Source organism: Dermacentor andersoni, chromosome 4 (assembly GCF_023375885.2).
Source record: "Dermacentor andersoni chromosome 4, qqDerAnde1_hic_scaffold, whole genome shotgun sequence".
NCBI classification, from domain to species: domain Eukaryota; kingdom Metazoa; phylum Arthropoda; class Arachnida; order Ixodida; family Ixodidae; genus Dermacentor; species Dermacentor andersoni.
The window spans coordinates 78095419-78122824 of record NC_092817.1 but is presented as its reverse complement, the minus strand read 5'-3'; the positions used below and the strand labels follow the sequence as shown (position 1 = coordinate 78122824).

The 27406-nt window shown below is 42.8% G+C and overlaps 1 protein-coding gene across 2 annotated transcripts in view; it reads right to left on the bottom strand.

Annotated features, from left to right (window-relative positions):
* LOC126536335 (uncharacterized) overlaps positions 1-27406 on the bottom strand; it is a 155483-nt gene that overhangs the window by 107347 nt on the left and 20730 nt on the right. For both annotated transcript variants that reach the window (XM_050183264.2, XM_055073946.1), the window contains exons 8-16: positions 25044-25159; positions 24370-24516; positions 23474-23654; positions 17981-18118; positions 13824-13999; positions 6617-6886; positions 4441-4565; positions 1921-1994; positions 711-870 (exon numbers count right to left, since the gene is read on the bottom strand). In XM_050183264.2, coding sequence (XP_050039221.1) covers positions 711-870; positions 1921-1994; positions 4441-4565; positions 6617-6886; positions 13824-13999; positions 17981-18118; positions 23474-23654; positions 24370-24516; positions 25044-25159 — 1387 coding nt within the window. The remainder of the gene's footprint in view (positions 1-710; positions 871-1920; positions 1995-4440; positions 4566-6616; positions 6887-13823; positions 14000-17980; positions 18119-23473; positions 23655-24369; positions 24517-25043; positions 25160-27406) is intronic.

The window sequence follows — 27406 nt, the reverse complement described above, 5'->3', positions numbered from 1 at the left end:
ATGGATGGAGACTAGGTAGTTCTGAAGGCACGCGGCCGATGTGCGTACTGAGTCAAAACAAAACTAATGTTTGCCGTAACCGCTGCAGAGGAAATTAAGGCCACTATCGACACAATCATGGACGGAGACCACACAGTTCTGAAGGCACATGGCCAACGCACGCACAGAGTCAAAACGTAACTACTGTTTGCCATCCAGCAACAGCGACTACGCAGTCATGAAGGCATGTGACCAATGCAGTGTTATGTGCGGTGGTAAATGCAAGAACAAAGGCTTGAAAGGCATAAATAGGAACAAAGCATTTCAGCGTTGCTGTCCTTCATGTATGATTTTCACTGATGACTATGGCGATGTGGACTCCGCCACTTCGTTTCAGTTGGTTGCTAATGCCATTTTTGCTCATTTGCATCGCACATTTGCAGTGCTCTGCGCTCGCTCAGCTCCAAGGGTTGTCCGAATTAACCGACAAGTGACCCAATATGTCCAAATTAACAAGAATTCGATTGCATTATATATGCATACGCCTGCCAAGACTAGAGGACGAGTCCGAATTATCCGGTTTTTCTAATTAATGAGGGTCAAATTAACGAGGTTATACTGTATACGGCAAAACGGTGCAAATGGCACAATTGGACCCCCCCCCTGCATGAGGCAAGCTGGTAAGCCAGTATTGCCTCATGCATGAGACTGAAAGATGTGAAGTGACTTACACTTTGTCACCAATAGCATCACATTCCTGGAGGATGGTGTAGAGCAAGCTCATTTTACCACTGATCTGCAGCTTCTCCATGTTGTCTTCAGAGACATATTCATCCCACCATTGCTTCTTTTTGGGCCCTTGTGGTGTGGGTGGCCGATTTTCCACATCACCTGTTCAAAATCACGAAATTAATTTCCAATCTGCATTTCACAAGATTCTGAATGCTCTTCTTCAAGACACAGCTAAGATGACTCCATGAACTTGTGACATAATTGCAAATGTGGCTAGTGTGTTTCTATTCAAAAAGGCTGTAATCACGCTGGCACTTGCCAAAAAACGTGACAGGATGGCATTAGTGAGCATGTCATTCACCAAATGTCTTGGCAGGGCTTCTTCAAAGTTGTACAGCAAATGCATCCAGGCTGAGGTTCTTGCCAGAAATGAACTAAGTGTTAGTGTAACTGGTGATCACTGCTTTTCAGCAGTTTACAACGGGATTGCATGGTATGCTTCAGATGCCGTATAGGACTCTTATTAACAGCGTTCACAATTCTGCAGAAGATACTGTATTTCCAGTTGCATAACCCAGACATGCACGACAAATTACAATCCTAACAAAGGAAATAAAAAATAATGCAATATCTGTGCCTATAACGAATGCACTGCACCACAAAATATGCAACAATCGTCTTTCAAGCAGCAGCAAAACAGCTTTATTTCCGGTCACCGTTCTTACCCACGTACCGTCACTGGTGGAAATCAAGCTTTCTTTTAATTTGTTTATTTATTTACTTACTGATAAGAGGTGCTGCAGACAATCGTCAGCAACTATTTAGCGCTGCTTCATGCCCACTTTCATGCTGGAAGTGTCAAGGCTGAGCCCCCTTCTATGTGAGCATATTTGCTTAAATGATATTGTGCGACACAAAAAAACGACAGGGACGTATCATTTAAGTAATGGAGTACCAACTTGCCCGGAATGCTGCTCTCATTAGGCATATTTGCTGTTGATTGTGAAACAATACTTCCTACTTGGGCTATTGTTATGCTTTGAACTGGTTGCCCAAAAATTGCGTTATCTGGGAATGCACAAACTGGCAAACAAATGAGGTACACTCAGCAGGTTATATATAGTGTTCTCCATGCTAAGCATATAAACTAAGAAACTGCCAAACTTATTAGTAAGGTTCAGCCGTAGAAAAGACAAACAGTAAACAAACCTCGGCTTCTTGTGTGGTATACTGATGTGGACTTGACATCCCCACTTTCACCACCAACGTCATCCTTTTCGTGCCTGTGCATTCAAACAAATGAAAATGAGGAGAGGGCACTCAGCAAAAAATCAGTTCATGCATGTCACGTACCTAAACTTCAGACCGTGGATTACCAAAGTGGGTTTGAAGATTATCTTTCAGCACACACTATAGTTCAGCTTTTTTGAAATAACCATAAAAGACTGACTATCCACCAGTAAAAATACTGAGCAAATCAGTCAAAATCAGACAGTGGTTTGTGAGCAGTTTTGGCCTGCCACGTTAAGCTCTGTTCATGCCAAGACCCTTTGCACTAGGAGTGTGCGAATGCCAAATAGTAGATTTCGATTTGAATACTGAATATACTCAAGAAAAAAAAAGTCGAATATTGAATCGAATATCGAATAATTAACACAAACATTGGTGCTTCCAAATCTTGTGCAAAAGCACAGTGCTGCACATGTTCAGGATGCTAATCACATTTCTTAAAAGAATCTTGCCAGCTATCGGTAACTTAGGTACCTATGAATCGAGATGTATAGTATGCTCTACTAATATTAAAGGGAACACCAAATTACTATGCAAACATCAATAACAACTCAGTTCAAATACGAAGGTCTGGGGTATTTTTTATCAATAAAGTGTCTGTCAAATAGAATTAAGTGCTTTTTTTTTTTCTGAAGCTGGAAAATTATCAAAGTTATCCTAAATATCAATACGGTTTTCAGTTTAATAGTGGGCCATACTGTGCTTAATGACAGCCTTCTATTGCTTAGGAAGTATTGCAATCCAGCTTTCTTCCAGAAAACAGAAGGTTTCTTTAATCTTTATGGCAGGTGGTTTCTGTGGGTCATCGTCCACTCGTAAATGCCAATCTGCGTGACAGACAAAAGCGGGGAATGCACATCACGTCACTCGATACCGCTCCGCACGGTCATTGGCGCCGACAGTGAAGAGTTCTCAAATCAGAAGGCCCACAGGAAGTTCGTGCGACATACGTAATCCCCCCCCCCCCCCCCCCTTTTACTTCGTCCGCATCCATCTGCCGTCTGTATAAATGCCGCTGCAGCCAGATGTCAGCGCATTGTCAGATGATATTTTTGAGCCCGCAATGTAAATACAAGGAATGGATCGCTCAAAGCCACGAAAAGAGACTTGTGTGCCTACAAACTGCATTCGGAACAAGGGGTCACCATACGGTATTTTGCAAGGATGGCAGCCGAGGACATGCAACGGTCAGCCTGTGCACTCGCATTCTTTGGTGAGGCGGTTTGTCAGCTTTATGAGGGTCGCGCGACCGCTGTGAACAGATCCACGTTGAATCACTAACTCAAAGTTTAGCCGCTGACACCCGACGACGCAGCTCCGATTAGGCCTAACGGGCTAGACAGTATGTGGCCAATGGTGTGGCCATGACGAAAATTCACCGCCGGTGGATGTAATAATGAGCTGCAAACCGTCACTGAAAGCTTGTCATTAATATGTGAGATTACATGTATGGGCTTGATTGCTGGCCGTTGAAGCGTTGTTCGAGTCCACGGTCAACCAGCTGGCAACTACCGCGAGCAAGCGTGCCCATAGTCTGTGTGCTCGCATGCGGACAGACAGCTTTCGACTGCGCAAATCTGCGTGTATGAACATCGAACTCGCACATTCTATGCGATCAGCGTGTCTTCCAAAGGCTAATCAGCCCAATCTATACACATGCTTCCATGCTTTCCATATGTGCTGCTTTTGTTGTTCCCTCTGTTCGCGTGGCGTTAATCGTTTTGATCGGTCTGGTCACCTTGGTCGAACCTAGTACTGATAAAGATAGCATGCTATGCAACACTGCACATCAGGGCACTGACCACTTCCGGGTCTTTCACTGAAGGTATCAGTATTTGAGAAATCGACTATTAGATATTGAATTCGCGAATCGAATTATTAGAATGTTTACTATTTGACTCGAAATCAGATATTCAAGTATTCACACAGCCATACTTTGCACATTACTTTTGGTTGTTCACACCATAACACCATACGAACACTAATGCAACCCAGCAGACCACCCAGAGAGTGTCTATCAGGATTTCAGAACGACAGGACACACCGAAGCAAAGAAGGTGCCTATATAACGCTCCTGCACCAAAAGCTGTTTCATTGCTGATCCTTAAATGGTACATGGAACTATTTCCTCACTGTCTGTTCAATGAAGGCACCATCTTTACAACTTAAAACAGCATGATCTAATCACCACCATCTCAACCTAGTCTGCTCCATTTTTTTAGTGATGGTGGATCTTAACGTCACTGCAGTCACATTATTCTTTAAAAAAGAGTCTTACATTTGCCCCAGTACTTCTCTATTCATATTCCTGTAATGGAAGCAAAAATTTACAAAAAACAAGGCTTTGTTCACCCTGGCATAGCAGCACTTAAATGCTCATGCTAAGAGTGTGGTCTACATAGCCAAGCAATAATATAGGAATGGCAAAGGCCAACGCACCCCTCTTTCGATACCGCTGCAGGCTTGCCATCATCCAAGCATACGGCAACATCCTCGTCAGTCGCATCTGAGGTGCTTTTTTCTGAGAGTGTAACTTCGTCAATGAAAGGAATGGCACTGTCGCTCTAAAAGAAAAAAAGAAAAACAACACTGGTTTATGCTTGCTAGCCAATTTAACATGAGTGGCAAATATGTGTATAATAATAAAAGCGTTTATCACAATAAGGAGTACTTCATCACAGACTTCATGTAACATGATGTGACAAGAGGTTCGACACCTGCCTCCACCCCCTCACCAAAAATCATCATGATGCTTTTTTCCTCGGTCTTCCTTCACTGTCTAAATACATGATGAAGCTGTGCAGGCAAGCATCTTGTTACATATCGCGGTCGCATATGGTGAGGATGGGGTTGAGGGTGAAGAGACAGCACGGTTAAAATGGCAAATTGGCAACACAATGAATGACAGTGGTACTTAAGAGAAAGGTCAGATGCAGAAATGACATTTCAGCGAGTTGGGTAGTTTCATCAGCAGAGTGACACGGACTAGAATGAAAGAAGCAAAGGGACAGGGGCTGGACTCACAGATGTGCTTGTTCCGCTGCTTCTTTCATTGTAGTCCATGCCTCTACTCGGACTGTGTTACTTTAGATGAAAGGACTGCCGTATGGACAGTGCAAATTAGAGCTCTTAAACCTTTAATGATAGCACATATAAATACCCCAAAATTTTTTACTTTCTATTTAAATTTGCAAAACATATTTAGAATAAGCAAAATCAAAGAAAAAAATATTTTGTGGAAACTTTTTCAGCAATAGCGGGAAACACCAGGCAGAAAACTGGAAATGGGCTTCACTCAAGCCACCTATGGCTTCGTTTGGAATTTGTAGACAGCTCTCATCATACGTGAACCTTAGGTACACATTTCGTTTGCTTTACATCATGTGTGAAGCCACTGCAGCAGGAGATCCTGCATCGGTCTGTCTCCCATGACCGTGCTTTCAAAAGAAAGCAAGTCGTGCTCCAAACTTCTTCTTCACCTGTGTTCCCGGCCGTTGGTCCTGGCTTCAAAACCTGGACCAGCAGGAATTTTTCAACTGTGAAGCTTTCTTTTTGAGAAGCTTGTATGGGTCTTCTTTGTAGTTTCGTGCTACAATTAGGGTGGATGTCAATTTCTCCCTTTCGTGTATATTCTTCTAACTTGCGGGCTTCCATAGAAGTGATTAGCCATATTCAGTGTCCCAGCACTTCGTGTTGTCGATTAATTAGCTCTCGCTCTGCGATCGGCTAGCCTCCTGGTTAGCTCAGATGGTAGAGTGACCGCTTCAGAAAGACGTTGGTCCCGGGTTCGAATCCTGGACCAGGATGAATTTTTCTCTCTTTGTTTCTGAGAAACCCGTACGAGTTTTCTTTGCAGTTTTGTGCTACCATTAGGGTGGACGTTAATTTTTCCCTTTCCAGGGCCCCCTTAAAGGACACAAAGAGAGCAGCATGGACTAGAGAACTAAAAGGAGTTAAATATTTATCACGGTAATCGAATGAATCAGATTCAGTAGAGGAAGAGGATGAGATGAAGTGACCAGATTAATCAAGTGTTGGGTATAGGGTGCTTGCAGGTGGCAGTAGCAGTGGTGGTGATGATAATGTACAGTATATAGACCAGCCTCAGATCATGCTGATTCACCTGTATCTCATCATTAGGACCATGTGTTTCATGGGCAACTGAACTGTATGTGCTTCAGGACAAACACGTCTTCCATGGGCAAGTTTCCAATAATTCTACAGTTGCCTGCATAATTGGAGGGCTCTGGGAAAGGCATAGAGAACTGAGATACCATGGCTGTCCACAGACACTCTGCACACTCTGTTCACATTATCTGTCAACTGTGCCAAAAGCGTCAGTTGATACCAACATGAACTGACCATGGTTATTATAGGCACGTCATCACAGTCACCACAGTAACCAGCCACGTATTGTTTACTTGCAGAACAAAAGTCTGACTCTTGAAGCCAACTGCACCCACCCTGTAGCAATGAATTTCTTAGCCTCATCAGACCACCTAAGTCATGAGTACCTTTTAATATCTGCCCCATTTTCAGGCCTCTGTTACAACATACAGTACACACTGGAATAAGCTTTAAACATTATGCAGCGATAGGTAACCCAATTTCCTACCTCTTCATCATCCTCATCATCCTTGAGAAATTCCCTGGTTGCAACCCTGTCATCACTCAGCTCGAGCAGCAGTGGGTGTGTACTGATGTTCTGCAGCACATAAAAGTCGGTGAAAAGTGACATGCTGCCGCGTCGTTGGTGGCCGGGACCTTGTGCGAGGTGCTCCAGAAAGTGCCGATACAGCGACACTTGCTCATCTGATAGCCTTACTCTGACAACATACTCGTGCTTGGGCGGCAGGTATGAGGCCAGGGCACTTTTGTCACAGCGCTGAAAGCAGACAATAACCAAAAAGCAGACAATTCATGAATAACAACAATAAAGAATTAGATAAACTTATAAGAATTAAAAATTTAATGCTTTTTTATACACATAGTTCAAGGCCTTGAAAATGCGCACACGAGAATATTTCACAAGACTCAAATGTTCCTGCTCTTACACTAATATGTACATCCATAGCGTAATCGAGCTGCGTAGGTGCGCACACTCAAGAAAACTGTGTGGTTGTGTGCCCATCAAAAAAGCACGTGTGACAAACTTCCGCTAATCTTCATCTTATTGCCAACCAAAGGCAATTAGTTTTCGCGAGTGTCAAAAAAAAAAAAAGAAGAAGAAGCAACGGAAACGCATGCATGGCGGCATCCATCCTATGCGCACCGCTGCGAGCACTAAACGAGCGAGAAAGGGGCGGTTGCCCTTTGAGCGATTAGTAACAAGATAGCCATCAGTTTTGCAAGCGCAAGAAGCCGAAACCGCCAGCGGAACAAAACCCAAAACGCCGCCCGCCCGTGTACGCACCAATGCGCGAGCGGTAGTATATAGACACGCGGGAGCAAACTAGCTCTAAAACAAACCATGCAACGAAAACCAAGAGAGGGAGGCGCGTGAAAAAAAATTCCCCGTATTCCCACATAGTGGCAGCGCATGACAGAAAAAAAAAACTTAGGAAATTGGCGCACTTTTTAAACGTACAGACGGCGCCGTAAATATATGGCATCAACCATTTTTGGACCTGTTCGCGGCGCCGTATATTTACGTCATTGACCCTCAAAGGGTTAAACAAAGTAAAAATTGTGGGGATGCGTGACTCTCACGCCTCCCCTGAGGTCTAGTTTTCCCGCATAGCTCGTCTCCTGCAGGGCGGCTTCGCCCGCGGCGGTCGGAGTGGTTGAGGCGCAGTGCGGGAGATGGCGCGAGTGTCGCGCTGCTGCGGGGTTACTCGGGCGCCGAAAGGGAAGGCGCTTGGTCTCTTTGGGTTCGGGAAGCGAGCGGGACGGACGTGCCGCCCGCGCTTGCGCCGACCATGCGTCTGCGAGACCGTCTCGCGTGGCCGCCTCGGACACCGTTGGCGTGACCGTACACGAGAACGACCAGGCGTTGGGATCCAGCATGGGGCGAACATATTCGCTCGCAATGCGGTCGCGGTAAGTCGGACTTCTAGATTTGTCGCGCGCCCACCGGCATGTTTTGCGGATAGCAACTCGGCTAGCAGGCATTGATCTATGAAAGGTGCAATAAATGCCCTTGTGACTGTTTGCACTACTGTGTTGTCGTTCCTTTGTCCCCAAGAGTACGGAGGAGAACACCATATCTCCCACAAAATCTAACGTGCACCTGATTTTTTATCAAGAAAAATAGACAAGGACCTATAATCCATCTCACAAGTTGTTTGCAGCACTGCCGAAGGTATGAGGCATGGAAAGGTAATATTGGCACATGTACTTATTGTTTTTTTCCAATTGCCACTTTTCACTGGCTAACAAATGTTAAGCGTTATCGCTTGACGCAATATGCCACCTGCATGTATCAGAACATTCATGATTACTGTAGCAGATTCTTTCTGTTGCCTGTGTTGTTGCCGAACCTTGTTATCAGACTGTATGCGCAATGCAAATAGTGTTGCAATTTCTGGAGGATATGCGAGTACCAACGATTACACTGAAACCCTTGACGAGTCTTATATAAAAGCCAATGTGCTTGACCCGCTGATCAGATTTCAACAATATACGAGTGTGCTCGCCGCTATCCTTGTGCTGAGTGTTACTTGTTTTGCTGGGCACAGCATCACGTGCCTATAGCTTCATGACTTGCATTGTGCCACTATGGTCGCTCACAATACTACAACGTGAGATCTGGTGCATGTGCCTCACCGTTCATGTAATGGGCACTCCCATCAAGCCGTGACAAAGTCCACAACGTGAAGACATCGCCTCGGACCATCGAGCTAACCGCAGGCTGAAAAACCTGCCCCCGGAGCACGGACTTCTACGCGAGAATACTCCCAGAAAGGTCAAGTCCAAGACAAATGCCACGATGATAGCTGAAGTATATCCTGCACCCATTGTCTTGCAGCAGCTAAGAGAGTCACCTGTTTCCCACGAATCTTAGTCAGACGACTTAGAAACCTGGCACATTTGAAAGAATCCCACTTTCAACAACTGGAACACCGAGGACAATCTGCGCCATAAAGGTGCTGCAAGGACTTGGTTCGAGAATCGGGAGCCTACTTGAGCCAATGTGGGACCTGTTCCCTAGCATATTTTTCAACACCTTTACGAATGTCATGCATGAAGACAGGGTCGAAGCACTTATTGACTCCCGAGTAAAATTCCCAAATGAGAGCATCAAGATCTTCACGGAGGAAATGATTTGTCTGTTTCACTTGAAAAAAAAATGTTTCAAGTGAATTTATACGTTAAAAAATGCCTGATGATGAGAATGAAAAAAAATTTTTCGAATAAAGAGACAAGCATTAAAAAAAGAAAAATACACAAACTATGTTAAGGAGCGGATGGCTCTCTTCAGCATGGATTCTGGAGGTCCCACAACCTTTTCCGTTTGCCAAATTACAGTTAAACAGAGTGCAGTACAGGGACATATGCTTTTAGCTCAAAATCACAGAAAAATGGCTTTGCACTCACCGCTGTTCTGTTCATACCAAAATTTTGCAGAAAGATAGCATTTTATGGTCTGTAGCATTCAATGTAAAACTTGGCACAGCTGCCTGCCTGGTTTTAAGACAAAAATGCGGATAGCTGCTGAGAAGGTGGCACTAGCATAAACCTGTGTCGCTGCCCATCGGCAGCTGCGGAAAACAGCTATCCAGCATAATGCTTGCTTTTCTAGAACATTCATGGGATAGGGTCTATCCCATACATTGAAGTCCCAATGATTACAGCTCCCATAATTCTAACTAATAGGTAACTAACAGATTTTTGGTCCCAACGCAGCGGCAGACACTTAAATGACGATAAACTCTCGGTATTCGAACACGTAAAGGTGCGAGATGGTTACTTCAAGCTAAATTCCCCTTCCCTTCCCACCACTCATCACGTTTTATGACCGAACACAAACTAAAACTCTGGTGACACGGTACGACGCACAGAGATTCCGCTTCTCTCTTCTTATTTTTCTTTTTCTTTTGTGCCAATTCTCAGACTCTTCAGTGCAGCTCTGGCATATGCTACAGGAATTTCTTCATACTGCTTATCAGCAGAGGGCCACGTGTCGCAGGTATGATAGCCAACCTGTGCCTCTGTTCATGTTTAACTAGATGGCTACTTCGCACACCGCAGGCATATTTCTGATAATTCAAACTATAATGTGTTGCAACATGGTTTGTAAGCCAATGTGCTATTGATAATTAGTAATAATTATGTGAATTTACAAACATGCTGTTCTGCTTTTCGGCATTCACACAGTGAATAACTGAGTGCACTTGCCATAGTAGTGAATCCCCTTATCGGCAACGCTGATACTTGTGTTAGTAACCACAGCAAAAATGGTCATTTGAGGTACATTATTAACACAATCAGGGTCCCAGTGTAAGTACTTTCATGCATATCACTCTTGTTCAGTGCAAACGTATGCACATGCACTTCGCCTCTTTTCCATTTTCGTTTCCACCTTAAACATCTTACTTTAATGGCTTAGTGTCATAGACAATGCGGCCATCACATGGCCAAAAAACCTGCGGTGAGGCCTCTACTAGTACAGCACAAAACAAAACAAAAGCAGTAGCAACATGGGCACTTCAAATGACCTAAAACAGAATGTCCTTAGATTCAAATATATGGCGTGTGTGCTGCTATATGATGTTCCTCGCAGGCAACACGCAGCCCGTTGGAAGCTTTCACATTTGCATTATCCCTTTCAGTCATGAATTATGATCAACTGTCGATAAGTGTATGAAATTTCCATAATTTTATTCCAAGGTGCTGGAGACTTCATTGAAAGCAAGTCAAAGTGGCAGAATGACTCCTTGTGCATCTTATGATGAGTCGTCGTAAACGCAGACTACTGATTATCTAAATATCTAATTATTGTAGTAAGACATGCTAAATTTTTTCACGAAAATAATTGAATGACCTGCTTCAATTATATGCACAAGGAAATTATTGGATGCCGGCTTTACTAGAAAGGAAAAAAGAATATTTTTGCAATTGCTACTTATTAAGCACCCCACGTGGACCGTCACAACAAACACAGTAGTGCCTCCACCAAAGCGGTTGACTATGGCAATACCTTGCACTCAGAAGTAAAATGAAAATACTTCAGGTATGCCAAATTCTCACTTTACCCTAAGCTTGACGTTCGTGCTCCATCCCTTGCCACCACTGCCCAGAAATGAAGAAAATAAGTGGTGTATACCAAATGTGTATGCCGTGACTTAAGATGATAATTATACAATGTGCACTCGTGCCACTGTGAGCAAAATAATCGCACACAAATCAAATAAACACACTAAATTATTTTAGTTAGTAAAGACAGCTGTCATGTGAAACATAGTTTAAAAGAACCAAAATGCCTCATCTCACGATGACCTGGGTGGCCAAGCCACAGCTCATTTGATGTACCATCCCCAATGGCAGAGATGATCATTCACATGCATTCGCGTTTCATGGGGTAAGTATGAAGATATGCAATTCATAAGTCTTCGACAAAACATGAATACGGGAACACTAGTATGATTGCAAATTTACGCACATGAATCCAGTGGAACATGGGTTGGAATGACACGACATTTGACGACTGCGGTGACTCCCGATGTACTTCAGATTAGGTTAACAATACCCACTCCATTAACCTATCTGCCGCTTCCCTTAAAAGCTGTCCTGAACACAAACACATAGCAGTCGCACTTGGTGTTTTGGAGCACCTCAAGCACAATTCAAGGCATTCTTACAGTTTTAGTGCAGCTTGGAGCAGCAGGTTACAAATATAGCACTTCGACATAATTGGAGCAGCTGTATCACCCCTGCTTTGCATCACTAACATGCACTGCTGTCAGTCTATGATTTGCAAGGTGGGCTGTACACATAGGTAGACAAAGACACAAGGTATATGCCAAGAAATATGGACACTTCCAACAGTGCACCAAGCAGCACAAACCAGAGGACAAGGAAGACAGATCAGGTCTAGGCACTAAATCAGGGTGTCTACCAAGTTGACATTTCCAAATTCCCTGAGTTTTCCAGGTTTTCCCTGAGCACCTTTGCGAAATTCCCTGAATGAGCCAGAACTTTGTTTTATGTCAAGACAGGCTGACACCACGTTGCCCGATGCTGTCACTCTCTAGTAAGCATGCTGAAAGAAAAAAATGACTTAATCCAGTTTGAATAGTATGAAGTAATATCTATTTTATTTAAAAAGAAAACAGAAGGAAGGTGTTAGTAAAATGCACAGCGAAAGAAATGGTGAAGCCCATTCCAAATTGAGTCGAACATTTTCAAATACGAATGAAAAGGAAATGCATGCATAAGTAAATATTTTTTTAATATCAGCTATTTCTATCAACTGATAGCAAGCTCATCTGTATCAGGTCCTGAACTTTGTCACAACTAAGGTTCTCTCTCAGCAGCTGGGAAGTCAACCTCAACTGTCCTGACATACTCTCAGCCCGTACACAACATCTCAGTGTTGGGTTTCACTGCTTAAACAATTTATTTTGGTTTGGATGAGGGACACCTGTGTCTCAGCGTCAGCCAACACTTAGTTTTTTTAGCTCAAGCTCCTTCAAAAAGGCGGCGGCACCCTTCCTTTCCCGTTAATTCGTCAGTGCGTCGGTCCTTTCTGTTCTCATCCTCCTTCTAACACGCTTTCACCACATGGATCATCTGAAGCATCCTCTTGGTCAGTTGTACAGTCAACATTTGATTTTTCGGACTTCCGAGGGGCCGCAAAAAAAAGATTGAAAAAAAAAAAACGGGCAGTCTGAAAAACATTAATGCATGTCTTTAACTGTCTTTAAGGAATAAAATCACCACAGGCACGTCTGAAAAAGCTCTGAAGGCCTGCCAGTAGGCTTATTAGGCATATCAGGGCTTGTACTGTGACAGGATACGGGGTGCACGCATGTGTAATTAAGGAATACATACTGTGTCCCGTGACAATTGCCCCCTTCCCACGCTTGTTATGCTTCACCGCCTAACACAAGTGTACTGAGGCGAAGCTAACTTTGGGAAACTGGCATTACGCAACGCGCTGTGCTCTGCGAGCTTCAAAGCCAATCGCGAGGATTACAAAGGCGGAGTCGGTGCCATTGGTGATAGCGGCGAATTCTTTCAATGAAAAACACGGCACCGCACGGCAAGAAGCTTAATAGCGAACGTAGAAGCAGCTAGGCCTAACGTTGCCGCGGTGGTGGTTACGGCTGCCAGCGGATCTGCCTGCGAGAGTGCCGGTTCGAGGCGGCGAGATAATCAAAATAGCGGCGGTGGCGGCTTTGATTAATGCCATTTCAGACCTGCAGTCAGGGCAATATACATTGACTATATGGAGTACGTGGTGGTGCCGCAAACCGTGCAAATTATCGGGCATGTCCGAAAAATCGGGCGTCTAGAAAATCGGTCGTTAACTACTCTGGCAATACATCGTGCCGATGACACGGAGTCAATGACGATTCCTTGCGATTCCTCTGTTACTGGAGCCAGCATTAACACGACTTTCGTTCCCTTTCAATAAAGTTACAGCTAATTTTCCCTGATAGAAGCACAAATTCCCTGAGTTTTCCCTGAGTTTTTCTAGACTGTTCAAATTCCCTGAGAATTCCCGGTTTTCCCGGTTGGTAGACACCCTGTAAATATTCAAATGACATTGAAAAATCTACATGTCAACATTACAACGTCAACACAGTATGTTGTTTCTTATGGAGGTTCTATTATAAACGTCATCCACTTGTAGAAAGCATTAGGTCTACAGCACACACCTGCACGCATCCATCGAGGAGACGATGGAGAACATGAACCCTCTTTTTCATCAGCTTTACATCATGAACAGTGCAGTCTGCACACTGTCCATTGGCAATGGGGTTCACAAATCGGTTAATAAATTCAGTCTTGGTTCCAAGAAGGCCTGGCTTAATAAAGCTCACCATACAGTGATCTGCAATAAAAACATACATTCTATATCAGCAACATACACCAAGACTTCCATTGCAACTTATACTGCTCATAGGCATTTAATTTTAATATTTAAAGCTTTGCAGACAGTCACAATCAACCGATATTCACAAAAGCTGGATGAGAAAAATGACAATGTACAGTAAAAGCTCATTAATTCAGAGCTCGTTAATTCTAAATTTCGGATAATTCGAAGTAGCCACCGCAGTCCATCCAGCAATGCATTGAAAGCAATATGTAACACATCCCACTAAGTCACACTGAGATCTGCACCGCCACCGATAATTCGAACTCCGCACCATTGTGGATGGGGAGAGTCGCCGTGCAGGCCACGCAGCTTTGCTCTTTCCGTCTGCAGCCCTTTGTTTAGGCCTGACTGGAGAGAGACGCGTTTACGCCTGGCAAGGCATGGCCAACGCCTCTGTTGCAGGTCGCTTCTCTCCCGTGAGGCTCCGTATATAAAGCTCAAGGGTGATAAAATCATCATCGTGCACTGTATGATGTATGTGCGAGCAAAAGCATGCAAGGGTGAGCTGACGAACGCAGCTCAATCTCGCGTGTGCGAGCGAGGAAGGTGGGGCAGATGCGCGCCCTCCCCCGTCACACACGAGATACGGGGATGAGGCGTAGGGAGGTAGGGGATGGACGTTCTTCTCCAGCGGCTGCTGCTTACGACGCGGCCATGCGGGCCCCGTATCTTGAAAGCGATCTGCGACTTGGCCAAAGTGCGCACCAGTGTGGGCACAGGCGTGGGCCTCACCTTCAAAGTGATCTGCAATGTTTGCACAGTGCGCGTAATGCCGATAGATTCATATGCGATGTGCTTTCTACATTTTGTTCGCGTTGAAGCGAGAACTGTACGAAGGTCAATTCACTCATTGCTAATGCTGCGATTCCTCACTCCAGTGTGTTTCAGCAAGTTTCCGCAGTCATCGAGCGAGATTTGCTCACCGTACTTGTTCATTTAGTTAGTAAGCGAATATTTACAAGTTTGTACGGCTAATAAAGCTACTATCCTTACTTTGTATAGCTATCTACTAATTTGCTATCGCAATCGATGCTTCACTTTTCAGGCAAAACTGCAACATTTTTTTTTCTCCGCGGCAGTTGGCACGACGAACGCACGGATGGAGCAAGAGCCGTCTCAACGTCGGGCACATTGGACTGCGTTGGCCACGTCCAGTTACATCGGCTGTGCCAGTGCTGCGAAGTATAGACGTTGTTGAAGCCGACGTAGCGTGTGTGCGCGTGCTCACGCCACGTCGGACTATGTACACGGCTTAACTGAGCGATTTTGTTATCTGACTTTCATTAGTTCAAATTTTGTATAATTCAAATTTTCATAGCACCTCCGTGGAATTCGAATTAACGAGCTTTTACTGTATAGAGAGCAAATTAAGTGAAACTGAGTTAAGTGAAACTGAGAACCTAGATTCTTTTTTAAGCCACAACCGCATGAAGTATACAGACAATGAAGCCAGGGAAAACATAGTGGAAATAAATATTTTTAGTTGAAACAGAAATAATAAGGAAATGGAAAATTGAAGTGGACAAAAAGACAACTTGCTAAAGTGGGAGCTGAATCTACACCTTTTGCAAAACATATGCAATGCTCTACGATCAGGCTACTGTGGCAGCCATCCTCCCGTCAATTTCCTTGGGTATTTGTGCACCAGATCTAGCCCTGGGGGCGTGGCACTAGCATGTTGGGCCAATCAGGGCTAGTCTGTAGGCTTCATGTGGTTGTAATTAACAATTTACAGAGAAAAGTTTATTATTGAAAGAAGTTCAAAATTTGACCAGAAGAGCTAAGAACACCTATATATGCTTGGAATAATTAGGTTATTGACATTTTATCACTGTAAAACAAAAGCAAATTTCATGTAGCATCTAAAACAAAAAGGTGTAATTCCAAAACTGCATGGTGCATCTTTCCCAAGCAAAGACTCGACGCATGGGAAAAGCTTACCCCGCCACACATGACAGCACCCACTCAAAGGAAACGCCATGGTGTGTGCACACCCACGTTTGCCAGACAATGAAAATCATCACAGTACAAAAATTATTTCTACACTGACAAGAACAATGAACATTGCATTAAAATTAACTTGCAAATATTAGTTATAAACCAATGTTTTCTTTTAAGTAATGTTATCCTATTTATTTCAAAATGTCAAAATTGTCGATGAGATAGGCAAATTGTCCAGGAGTCTACGGCCATAGGTAGCAAAGTTCTGCAACATATCAGAGAGCGACACCATCTGGGTGGAATTGCAGAGAAGTGAATTTCATGTCGTGTGACTGTGCTCTCCACCGTCATTGGTGAAACTAGGTGCAGTATCGCAATGCGAGACGTTTTCTTCTAGCTCCAAGAACAACCAGTGGTGACACTATTTCTCCAGTGCGGATATCAAAATGATGCTCAAGTTATGCTTCTGTCCACCACTTGCATGAAAATCACGACATCCAGTTGCAGATTAACTGCAGCATATGGCTTCAGTGAGTGCTAATCGCAGTGACTTCATAAGGAGAACCAAGGTAAGGTGTGTGGTGCCGTCAGGAGTGAGGCTCCTGCGGCAATGAAGCGCTACTGAAACTTCATACCCGTACTCACAAAACTCATCTGTGACGTCTTTCGCGACTGACCACTGCTGCAGCGATTGTCTCACATGCTATACGTCTAATTTCGAGGGCCTTTTCCTAGCTTTTGATTTGATTTGATTAAATGATTCCTAGAATAATAAAGCATGTTATAGGAAGTAATTTTTTAAGCAACTTTTTAAACATTGAAGTCGCTATAATGTTGCCAATTGTTCTGCCATGTCGCTAAAAGAAGTCGCTGGTCATGAAAGATAAATATTTGTCACTAAACAGACCAAAAAGTTGCTAACGCTAATGACAAGACTGCTAAAATGGCAACAATGCTTGCCACTGACAATTGGGACAGAACCTAAGCCACATGGCCAAGCGTAGCTGAGCCAGTTGCACTCACTACCAAGCTAACAACCACATCTTTTTCCTTTTATACATGCGAACCTCCATCATAGAGTGAGCTTTTTATTGCCAAAGATGAAAGCTTGTTAGCCTGGATAGCATGTGGAATCTGCACAACACTTCAGAGAGTTGCATGATGCACACACATTTTGAAAGCATAGTAAATGCAGAGAGACATAGCTGATGCTTGTCACAACCTGTAAAATGGTAATGGCTGGTATCTGCGTCTCTTGATGACAATGACAAACAGGTTAGAGTTGGAAATCCAACCCAAATTCCTCTATACATAAGTATCAACCTGTGAACATCAAAAATTAGCTCAAATCCCACATACATCAAATAGGACTGTGGGGGGAGATGGGTAGCAGCCATATTTTTTTATTAAAAGTTAGCCCAAAGCACATACTTTTTCTGGGATATACACACATTTTATTTATGGTTATTTACCTTTATACACAGCATGGCTACTTTTTTTAGATAAGTGACTTTTCCAGCTACTTTTCTGTTGTCGATTTCGCTTGCTTCAGAAACAATTCTGAATAAACATGCTCGAAGCAAGCTTCTCGCTTCTACAAATATGGCATCTTTCGCTTCTGCATCCGGTCAGCACAAGAATTATCACAATTTCTTCCTATTAGAAGTTGGGAGAAGTGGCAGCTATGCCCATATAATAACGAGTTCAGTAAAGACAACGTTCTGTGATCAAACAGGTTGCCAAAAGTGCACTATGCAAATCCTGCAGGACCTGGAGAGCTACAGTCTGGGCTGTTTCCTGTATTACCACAATCTTATGCCCACATCCAGACGTGGAGAAATAGGATTGGCATGGCGGGAGAGCTAAAACATACCCTATATTAAACTACACTTTTTTGAAGTAAGCAACCTCACCCAGTATATTTTTATCACAGCACTAGATCTCATATTGCCACAGGTAGATAATATCATGAGTCATTATAGACTCAAAACTTACATTCCTTCAGGTTGTTCTGCAGTGGGGTTCCAGTAAGGACTATTCTCCGGCCAGTCTTCAAGGTACTCATTGCTTTGGACAAGCCAGTGCTATCATTCTTCAGCACATGCCCTTCATCACAAATTACAAGCTGTGGCCCTGTGAACATTTTCATGGAAAGAATGTAGGCAAACATCAAGAACTAGACAGCATGATTTTCACACAGGAAGTACTGTAATGAAAGTAACGGTAATCAGAAGCATGTTGTCAAAACATAACACCTCAGCCGATTCCTGTGAGGTAAACTTCTCTCTACTGCAAACTGAGCTCATTAGAGCTCACTCTATTGTATTGGCATTACTCAACCATTGCTTGACTCATCCTTGGAACAGAAAAATTTTTGCAGAAACCACCTCAGGATGACTGCCGGCATTAATGTGACTGGCATTGAAGCAATGCAGCAACACACAGTATTGCCACCACCAAAACGCGTCATGTATGAGGCATTTACTGCAGCCCGGCTCTGCTCTTGTGTGTCTCCCTGGATGAACTGCACCATCTAGCAGCACTGCTTTGAAGTCTGTCCATGCCACGTGTCTGAATATATATGATGCCGGTTCAATTTCATCCAGCCCTCGACAAACTTAAAGGCTTTTTTTTTTTTTTTGTCATTGAAGAGTGACACATGCCCAATGGCTCATATCCAGTGACCCAGCTTGGCATCAAAAAGGTTCGCTGACGAGCAGCACATATCCAGCATCACATACCTAGTGACCCAAATTGGTATGATGACTGGTTTCTAACCCGGTTCCCTCAGCACAGCAGCCTGATGCTCTACCCCGTAGATCAAGAACTACCCAGTGACCCAAGTTGGCGTGAAAAAGGTTACACGTGGAAAAAAAGAAAGACAAACAAGCTGGGTGAAGCTTCCAAACAATGCTAACTGCATTAAAAAATTAAATATTCAAGCAACATATTTTCACACAGTGGATTACTGTTAAGTGAAACCCCCCTGTGCTGACTCAACTACACTTACTATGACTGCTGGGCAATACATACATTGGCATATAACTGATGCTTTAAAACAACTCACAGAACATTGCCCTGTTAAGGTTACCGTGACAGGTGTCTTGCTTCCAAGCTCACACACCAACCTTGCACTTGTCATTGTCATTTCTTAATTAACACTTTGGGCTTCTGAAACAAAACTTTAGCTTAACTTGATGTTTTCTTAAATTTAATATTTAAAAAAAAAAAGCAATTCTTAAGGTAGCCTGTGAGCTGGTTCAGAGTTTCACATGTCATATCCCACATAATATCCATTATGACAGTATCTTCGTAGTTTGTAGCCTGCGAGGTCTGCAGGGAAGTGATGATTGGTAATGCAGCGGCAACTCGTAGCAATAAGAGGGTTCCTTTTTACATAAGAGGATTCCAGGCTGCCATACAGTGCATGGCCCACTCATGAAACACTCCTTGTCCTTTCTTGGCAATTACATTTTCCTTGTACTCATATGTGCAAACTTGTTCAAAAACAAGAGAGAGGGTGGCCTGGCATGGTTCGCACCAAAAGTCCGAAAGTGCCAATTCCTCTGGATACTGTTTCCGTAAATACAAAGTCAGTTTAGGAATATATAGGTCGGACAGGTTGGCAAGAATAGAGTGTCTTAGGCTTCAGTCATGTTCTCATGAAACAGGAGGGGGGTGAAGAGAAGAAAGCTTCTCTGTGGCAGCTTGCTGAACTAGATAAAGCTCTTGCATGTTATTTTAATAACGAAACTGCAGCTCACACTATTGTGGACAAACAAAGCACCAACAAGCTAAGGCTAACTAGAACCCATTTCTTTGTTTCTGCTTTGCCACTTCATGTGATGTAAACATAATTTTGGCTTGCACAATTAGTTTGGGGTTTACTCATCTTTGGCAACTGGATACATGTCAATGTGAAATTGTGCTATTGAGTCATTACATGCAATGTGAAAGGTATTTTATAATTTTTTTATGTTCCCATAAGTGTTTAATTTGTCTACAATTGAGAAATATCACAATGTAAAGCCTACAAACGGCAGAAGCAGAACACCAAAATATTGAAATTCATAAGTAGCCAAAAACAAATACATGTCTACACAATGTCCCATCAAAACCAAGCCACATAAATTGCAGAAGGCACTCAAGGAAAAGCCAAGATACAGCTGACCCAAACATGTTTTTTTAGTTTAGCTTTATTCATTGTGTTCACATTAGGCCACACACGCACGACAGCCAACATTTTTTTTTGTATGACCAGTTACTGTGGTTTGTCGCTAAAGCCCACACATTGGTGGAGAAACACAAAGCAATTCTGACTGTGGCCCCATCTTCAGATGTGAAGGAAAACAGCTTGATGCAGTGGATGAGAGGTGATGTGGATGAGATAATGTGCCCTCTAGTACTTTGCCCATTTACTGCATTTTACCGCAGTAGATTTACAACTGTGAGAATTTTGTGGCATGGACATATAAACGCATATATCAAGAGTTGAACGAGTCAATAATTTTGACTCCTGTAGAAGGAAGGTCACCAATACACCTAATTAAAAAAAAATATTAAGGAAGTTGCTGCTGAAGCGCCCTATATACAAGAAAGCACCCAGTTGTCAGGGTACCTTACAGTTTCCCTTACACCGATCACCACGGTGCATTAGACCTGCATATTTTTCAGCTTTTAGAGTGCCATAAGGCTGCTGCGAAAGAGATCTTTGTCGACACGGCATAAAGCTGAAACTTAGATCACCGACTCTCAAATTGAATTTAATTGATTTTTTTCTTTTTTCATTGAAATTTGTTTTTTTGGACCATGATTATTCAAACAATTTTTATGGTCTTCTTTGAGCAAGCAATATCGGTCAGCAACTGTACTTGTCTTGCAAGGTCGAACTTAAATCCAACAAAATATTGGCAGAATCGGACCTTCTTATAACAAAGTCACATCGGACACAAAAATACCTTTGTTAAGTCCTATATTCGTTATAAGCATACACACAGATATCAACGAAAGAAAAAAAATATCTCGATCAGGCCTATGCAATAAGATCTCAAGCAGGGTGCCTCTGGCAAGCCAGCAAAGGGTCTCCTGTGGACTTTGATGACTTGTCAGCATCTTGTCATGCCAGTATGAGGCACAGGAACAACAATAAATTACTTACATGTGCTCTGCCCCGTCATGAATATGCAACTGTGCAAGTGGCGTTATCGCGTGGGATTGGCACATTGGCTTGCCAACTACAGTCCAACCAAGCAAAGCCACTAGCCAAAACATGCACACTGCCGGTATATTTTTTGTAGGTGCAGGGGACCACACTTAAATCCATACTCCGCAACTTCGCCCGTCAGTCTAGCTCATGCATATAATTACACGCTCACTCGCTGCTAAGTCTATGAGTGGCAATATAAAAATAGCAGACCACCGACAGACCTTCTGGTGACAGAATTCGGCACGGCTTAGCAGCTTCTTCAGGTGGGACACTGTGGCAGGAATTTTTTTATGTGCCTCCTCGGCAATAATCATTGCAGCACTAGACGCCAACGCGCATCGTGCTGGTGGATCCCAAGTAGCCTGAGAGGTGCTATGTCATTTTTCTAGTGCGTATTGTTTCCAATGGCAACAGCAAACCGAAAGAAAATAAAGCTGGTGGGCTACACTAGAAATGCTGCCAGAGCGAAACATGACACTCATTTCAGACCGCCTGCAGCAGGGAATGGCAAGGCATTTGGGTTACCACCTATAAAAGTGTACAGTACGCTTCCAACAGCCCCACACCACACAAACTGTGAAACAGATAGGTGAAGATGCTTATAGCAAAAGGGTTGGCGGTGATAGAAGTGAATGCGATGTGCAACGACCCGCGAGAAGATTTGCTGGCACCGGAAAAGGAAACAGAGTGCATTCTGGTATTTTCACATGACACGGGTGAGTGAGAAGGTACTGCGGGGAACATGCCGTGGCAGATTTCTACTGCTCTCGATCACCACACCTCATGCCTTCCCTTCTTCTGATGGGACCTAGCGGCTAGAAAACATATCACATGATCACAGTTTGGCTTACCACACCTCATGCCTTCCCTTCTTCTGATGGGACCTAGCGGCTAGAAAACGTATCACATGATCACAGTTTGGCTTAGTACTAAACATTGGTGCCGAAAGATGGTGTTTTTCAGGAATGTATTAACAGGTAAAAAGAAAGATAACTGTATAGGGCGTAGGGTCTCACTTGTGCTCTTGGGGCAAAGGACCAACAACACAGTGCAAACAATCACAAGGACATTTATTGCAACTTTCATACGCTAATACCTGCTAGGCGAATTGCTATCCACAGAACATGCCGATGGGCGCGCAACAAATCTAGGAACTCACCGCTACTGGATATTGAGCAAACATGTTCGCCCCACACTGTACTCCAACCCCTGGTCGTTTGCGTGTACGGTCATGCAAATGGTGATGCGTTCAAACAATCATGTTCGTCCACTCTGGTGTCCTGCTCCTAGGCCTTGCGAGACAGTCTCGCAGAGGCATGGATCGGCGCACGAGCATATGGCTCTCACGTCTCCTGTAATCCAGCTTCTCCCCGTAGCGAAGCGCTGGCAGCAGTCAGTGTGGTTGCAGCATATTGCGAGATGGTGCGAGTGTTGCGCTGCTAACGCCAGCTAACGGCAAGGTTAGACGGTTGTGACAGGAGTGGGCTCTTACTCTTTAGCTCGGGGTCGGCAAGTGGCGCGGAGGTACCACGCGTGCACTGATCTATGCTTCTGCGAGACCATCTTGCGAGGCCTAGGAGCAGCACACCGGAATGGACGAACATGATCGTTTGAACGCACCACTGTTCGCATGACTGTACATGCAGACGACCAGGCATTGGTGTCCAGCATGGGGTAAATATATTCAGTGGATATCCAGTCACGGCGTGTCGGACTTCCTAGATTTGTCACATGCCCATTGGTACGTTCTATGTGTTGTAAATCAGCTAGCAGGCATTAGTGTATGAAAGATGCAATAAATGCCCTTGTGGTTTGCACTACTGTTTTGTCGTTCTTTTGTCACAAGAGCATGTGTAAGACCCCCACAAGGGTCATTTCTCAATCGCAAGCACTGGCAGCGGAAAATCATATGGAACAGGAACTTATCAACGAGATTCTACTGCATTGAGGTTTAAACATATAGCTAAGTGAAAGGCTGATTTTACTGCCTTCATTATACTGAAGTTTCGCTATATTGAACAGAACAAAGGTATTCTCATGTTGGACAGGGCTTCATTACGAGGTTCAAACTCTATGCAAGAGAATACTTTGTCACAATTCGCAACTTCTGGGGATTGTGCATCTCAGCATTCTTTCACTGCAATTTGTTCTGGTCACTAGTAGAGTCCAGTCATGCGCAGGTTTCGTGTTGCAACTATTGTACATTGACTGATTGCCAGTATGCATTTTATAGAGTTGACCATGCCTCAAGCACAACTGTTCCCAAGACAGCAGGCACTTGCCTGGGTCAAGAAGGACTCTCCGGTACCGACTGAGCACTGCCTTTTTCTTGCGCTTGCCACTTCCTTTTACAAGAAGGCAGAACATGCTGTAGCCAATAATGGCCACACCACCTTCACTGTGCCACCTCTCGAGGGCCTCCAGCCTCAGAATATCTGCTTTCATGGAGGACACTTCGTACACCTGCAGACAGAAGAGCACAATGCTAAGTTTATGCTTTGCACTTCCCAAAATGTGAGAACTGATGAAACACGCAGTCAAGCAACAGCTGCTAAAATGGGGATGCATTAAAAGCACACATTAGGTTAGTTGATACCGAGTTGTGTGAGGACAATATTTGTATTGAAAACGTGTATAAAACCTGCTTTTACTAAAGGTAAGCAAGCAACATTGCTAGTAAGTGGCCGAACCTTTATTGATAAAACATATAGGACACTTTGGTCTTGTATGCAGCTCATTCAGAAGTATACTAACACTCACACTCTGATTTTTTGAACTTTGCAACTTGTTCAGGAATGTAGAACGTTCATTAAAGACTGAGATAAAGTCAGCACAGCAGCCCTAAGCCGGTACTCACCAGCCACAATTTACCGTGAGCTCCACTAGTTACAGAACATTTTGTGCTAAACTACAAATTTCGTCAGGCAAAATACTTTCCAAGAGCTGTTCAATCCGTACCTTACAAGTGCCATTGTAACAAAGCCACAGAGGGTCCAGGGTGAGGGGTCCTTTAAACATGAGGCTGAAGGAACAGAAATTTGTTAAAGTGACGGAACCACAATAAAGCACTGCAGTGCAAGCGACATCTACTATGTGCTGCTGTCATCTCCTTTGTGGTGCCTGTTGCGTTTCTGTTACAACAAATTTATTCTGACAAAAAGAGCAGGAGAGCACACACCTTCATGTCCAGGCCATTGCCGTGTAACCACTGCTCAAACTCATTAGCCCAATTGAGGACAGTGTTGTAAGGGCACACAACGAGGGCAGTACTAAGCAAGGGACCAGCCTCTTTGTGGGTCATCATGGTGTGCAAGAAAGATATCACCTGCAAAACAAGGTAAATGTTAGACAGAAAGTTAGAACATGGCTATTGCGCTGCTCTAAGCATGAAGTGCTGTTTTCTTGAACTTTTTGTTTTTACACAAGGCGAAATGCAAGCACTTTTCTAGAGTAACTCACATAATCAATAATTTTAGCTTCAAGTTTGTCCAGAGGAGTTGAAGCAGGCATTGAACTCCTCAGAACAAATATTCAGCCAAAGCTCAAGAAGCCAGCAATCAAAGAGTTTAAAGAAAGTTGGGAGGAGATAAATAAATTTAGTCACCACAGACTCCTATTTTTATGTTCTTACACCTTTCTTTAACCATGAGGAAAAGCAAAAACACAAAAATTATGTTCCATTGCAATATGCTTTTTGACTATCCCATGATTTCCTGAGTTCTGTAATTCTCCCCTGATTTTGGTAATTACTTCATAAAACATGGACAATGAATTATTGTTCCTGAAAATGTAGTGCGCCCTGAGACAGCATGCATTCTCATCTCGCATTCTAACAAAGGCCAACCACAACACCTGAAATGTTTTTCCCAGTCCCATACAATGAGCCAAGATGCAGCCAGATCCTTTTTCTGGGTCGTTCTTCAGCATCTCCAATGACTCAATGACACAGTCATAGAGGAACTTGACACCTGCATTTTAATGCTTTAATTGAGCAGGTCATTCCACTAGCCCAAAGTGGAAGAAGAGAAAGTTGCAAAGCACGAATAGAACATGCACACACAATTGTAAATGTGTAGCTTTCTTAGCCATGACCACTGGTGCAATTTCAGTACTGTGTACAAGTTGAAATGACAAAAGGAGAGACAATACAATGAACAAAAATAAGCACAAACTAGTAATCCTGGAGGAAAGTAATGTATTAGTATCAAACATTAATTTCTGTATTTTAACTATTTAAAGGGAACACTGGTCTCGAATAATTTTTTTTGTAGTTTTGGAGTTAATGTAACAAAACTTCGTAATCTGGTTGTTTTTCATGCTGATTTCAAAAATGCAATGACTTTTTCTGTAGTTAATTATTTTGCAGATAATTAAAATTACTTAGCTAGTTTGTAGGTACAATAACAGAAAAACTACTTTTCAGAGCGTTACCATTGGCACATGCCTTGAAACTACAAAGCATAACTCACATAAGTGTAGGAGTACTTTTTTTAATATGTAACTTTTAGTTACCCTATAGTAGTTTGAATTGCATGTTGCAAACATGGCCACTTGATGCTCTAGTTTAAAGTCAAATTAAGAAATTTTTTGAGGCCTAATTAAGAAATTCACTCCTACTACTGTGCGATCTACAGATTCAGCTACAAGCCACAACAAAAATTACAGCTCTAGCTACTCTGAAGGCAGAGATATTGTGTTTAGAAGTCTGAAAGTGAAGCAACATTTTAATTCTCAGAAAATGAGAAAAACAAAACATGCTCATTTTTGTAAACGGGAACACAAAATGTGGGAATAGTTGCAATTCCACTATGATAAGTGGGCCCCAGAAACATGGTCTTTCTGGATGCAGTCACTGCGATCGGAAATGTAGCGCTTCAGCTGTAAGTCACAGAAAAAAAAATTTGTTACGCGTTCATCTGCAAAAATTCAGCTCAGAGGTGAGATATAAAACGGTATTAGGGCTAATTTACCAATCCAGAAGGAGTGAAAATTTCCAAGCATCGGTCACTTTATAATAAAAAAAAATTGCATTTAAAAGAAAATTTATTTTTCTGTGATTTCTTTATCTTTAAGACCCATGTCCCCCCTTAAGTTAGTTTCATTCTAACGTCAACTACTGTGGACCAGAAGCCCATGATTGCCACCACTCATTTTCTGCTACCTATACTAACTGCTTTTAACTAGCACCACTCAAAAAGTATGTTCTTCTTAACCTGTAGTAACTGTAAAAAAAAAAATTACATGTCTAAATTTTTTCACAGGGTCAAAAGCTTTCTTCATTCACAGCTCTGTTCTGTGCAGACAGCCAAGCTTCTGCAACATCCTAGTCATTTACTGCATAACTATGTTATTTTCCTAAGATTATCCGCACTCAACCTTACTGTATTTCTGCCAACATACGTAATCAGAAACAGTTTGCTTTGGAGTACACTCACATATTGCATGAACTGAATGAATAAAGGAATATTTTATTCAGTTGAAATATTTTACAACATACTCGAGCATTTCATCTGACTATTTAGCGTGACTGCTAGCCATGGGCTTGGGCAATTGGTATGCAAGTGTACTAACTCAAGCATACATTTTGCAGTAAAAGATCTAGATTGAATTTTTTTAATGTGAACAGTAATTTTTACATATATATACATAACTCATAAATTGAAGGCACAAAGTAAGCATAACATATACAACAGTGCAATACTATCAGAGTAATAGAAACAATTACGCACAAATAGAGTTCTTGTGGTACAAAAAGCACAATGCATGCAGTATATCATTAACGAATAATTTTTATAATTCAGCTGATTTTTCTTTCTTAGAGCACATGAAAAATTCTCATTCTCATTTATTGCAAGCGGGATACCATTCCATATATTAGTTCCTATATATTATACTGTACATTTTCCATAAAGGTTGTGTATCAATGGAATGTTGAAACTATTTTTAGCTTGGTGACAACTGTTTCTATAAGGCATTAGGAAGATGCTGGAAGAGTAGGGGTTATTATTCGACAAGATAGTGTGTATTAAGGCAAATAGTTTTATAATCTCATGCAATCTGAAATGGCCTTAGCTCAAGTGACCTAAACAGTGGCTTAGTATGCGCTATAGAATTTGAAACTATCATGATGAGAACTGGACTTTTTTGCAGAGTAACCAGGGGTTGGAGATAAGATGGATGTGTATAGCCCCATGAATATGGGAAATATGTTATAT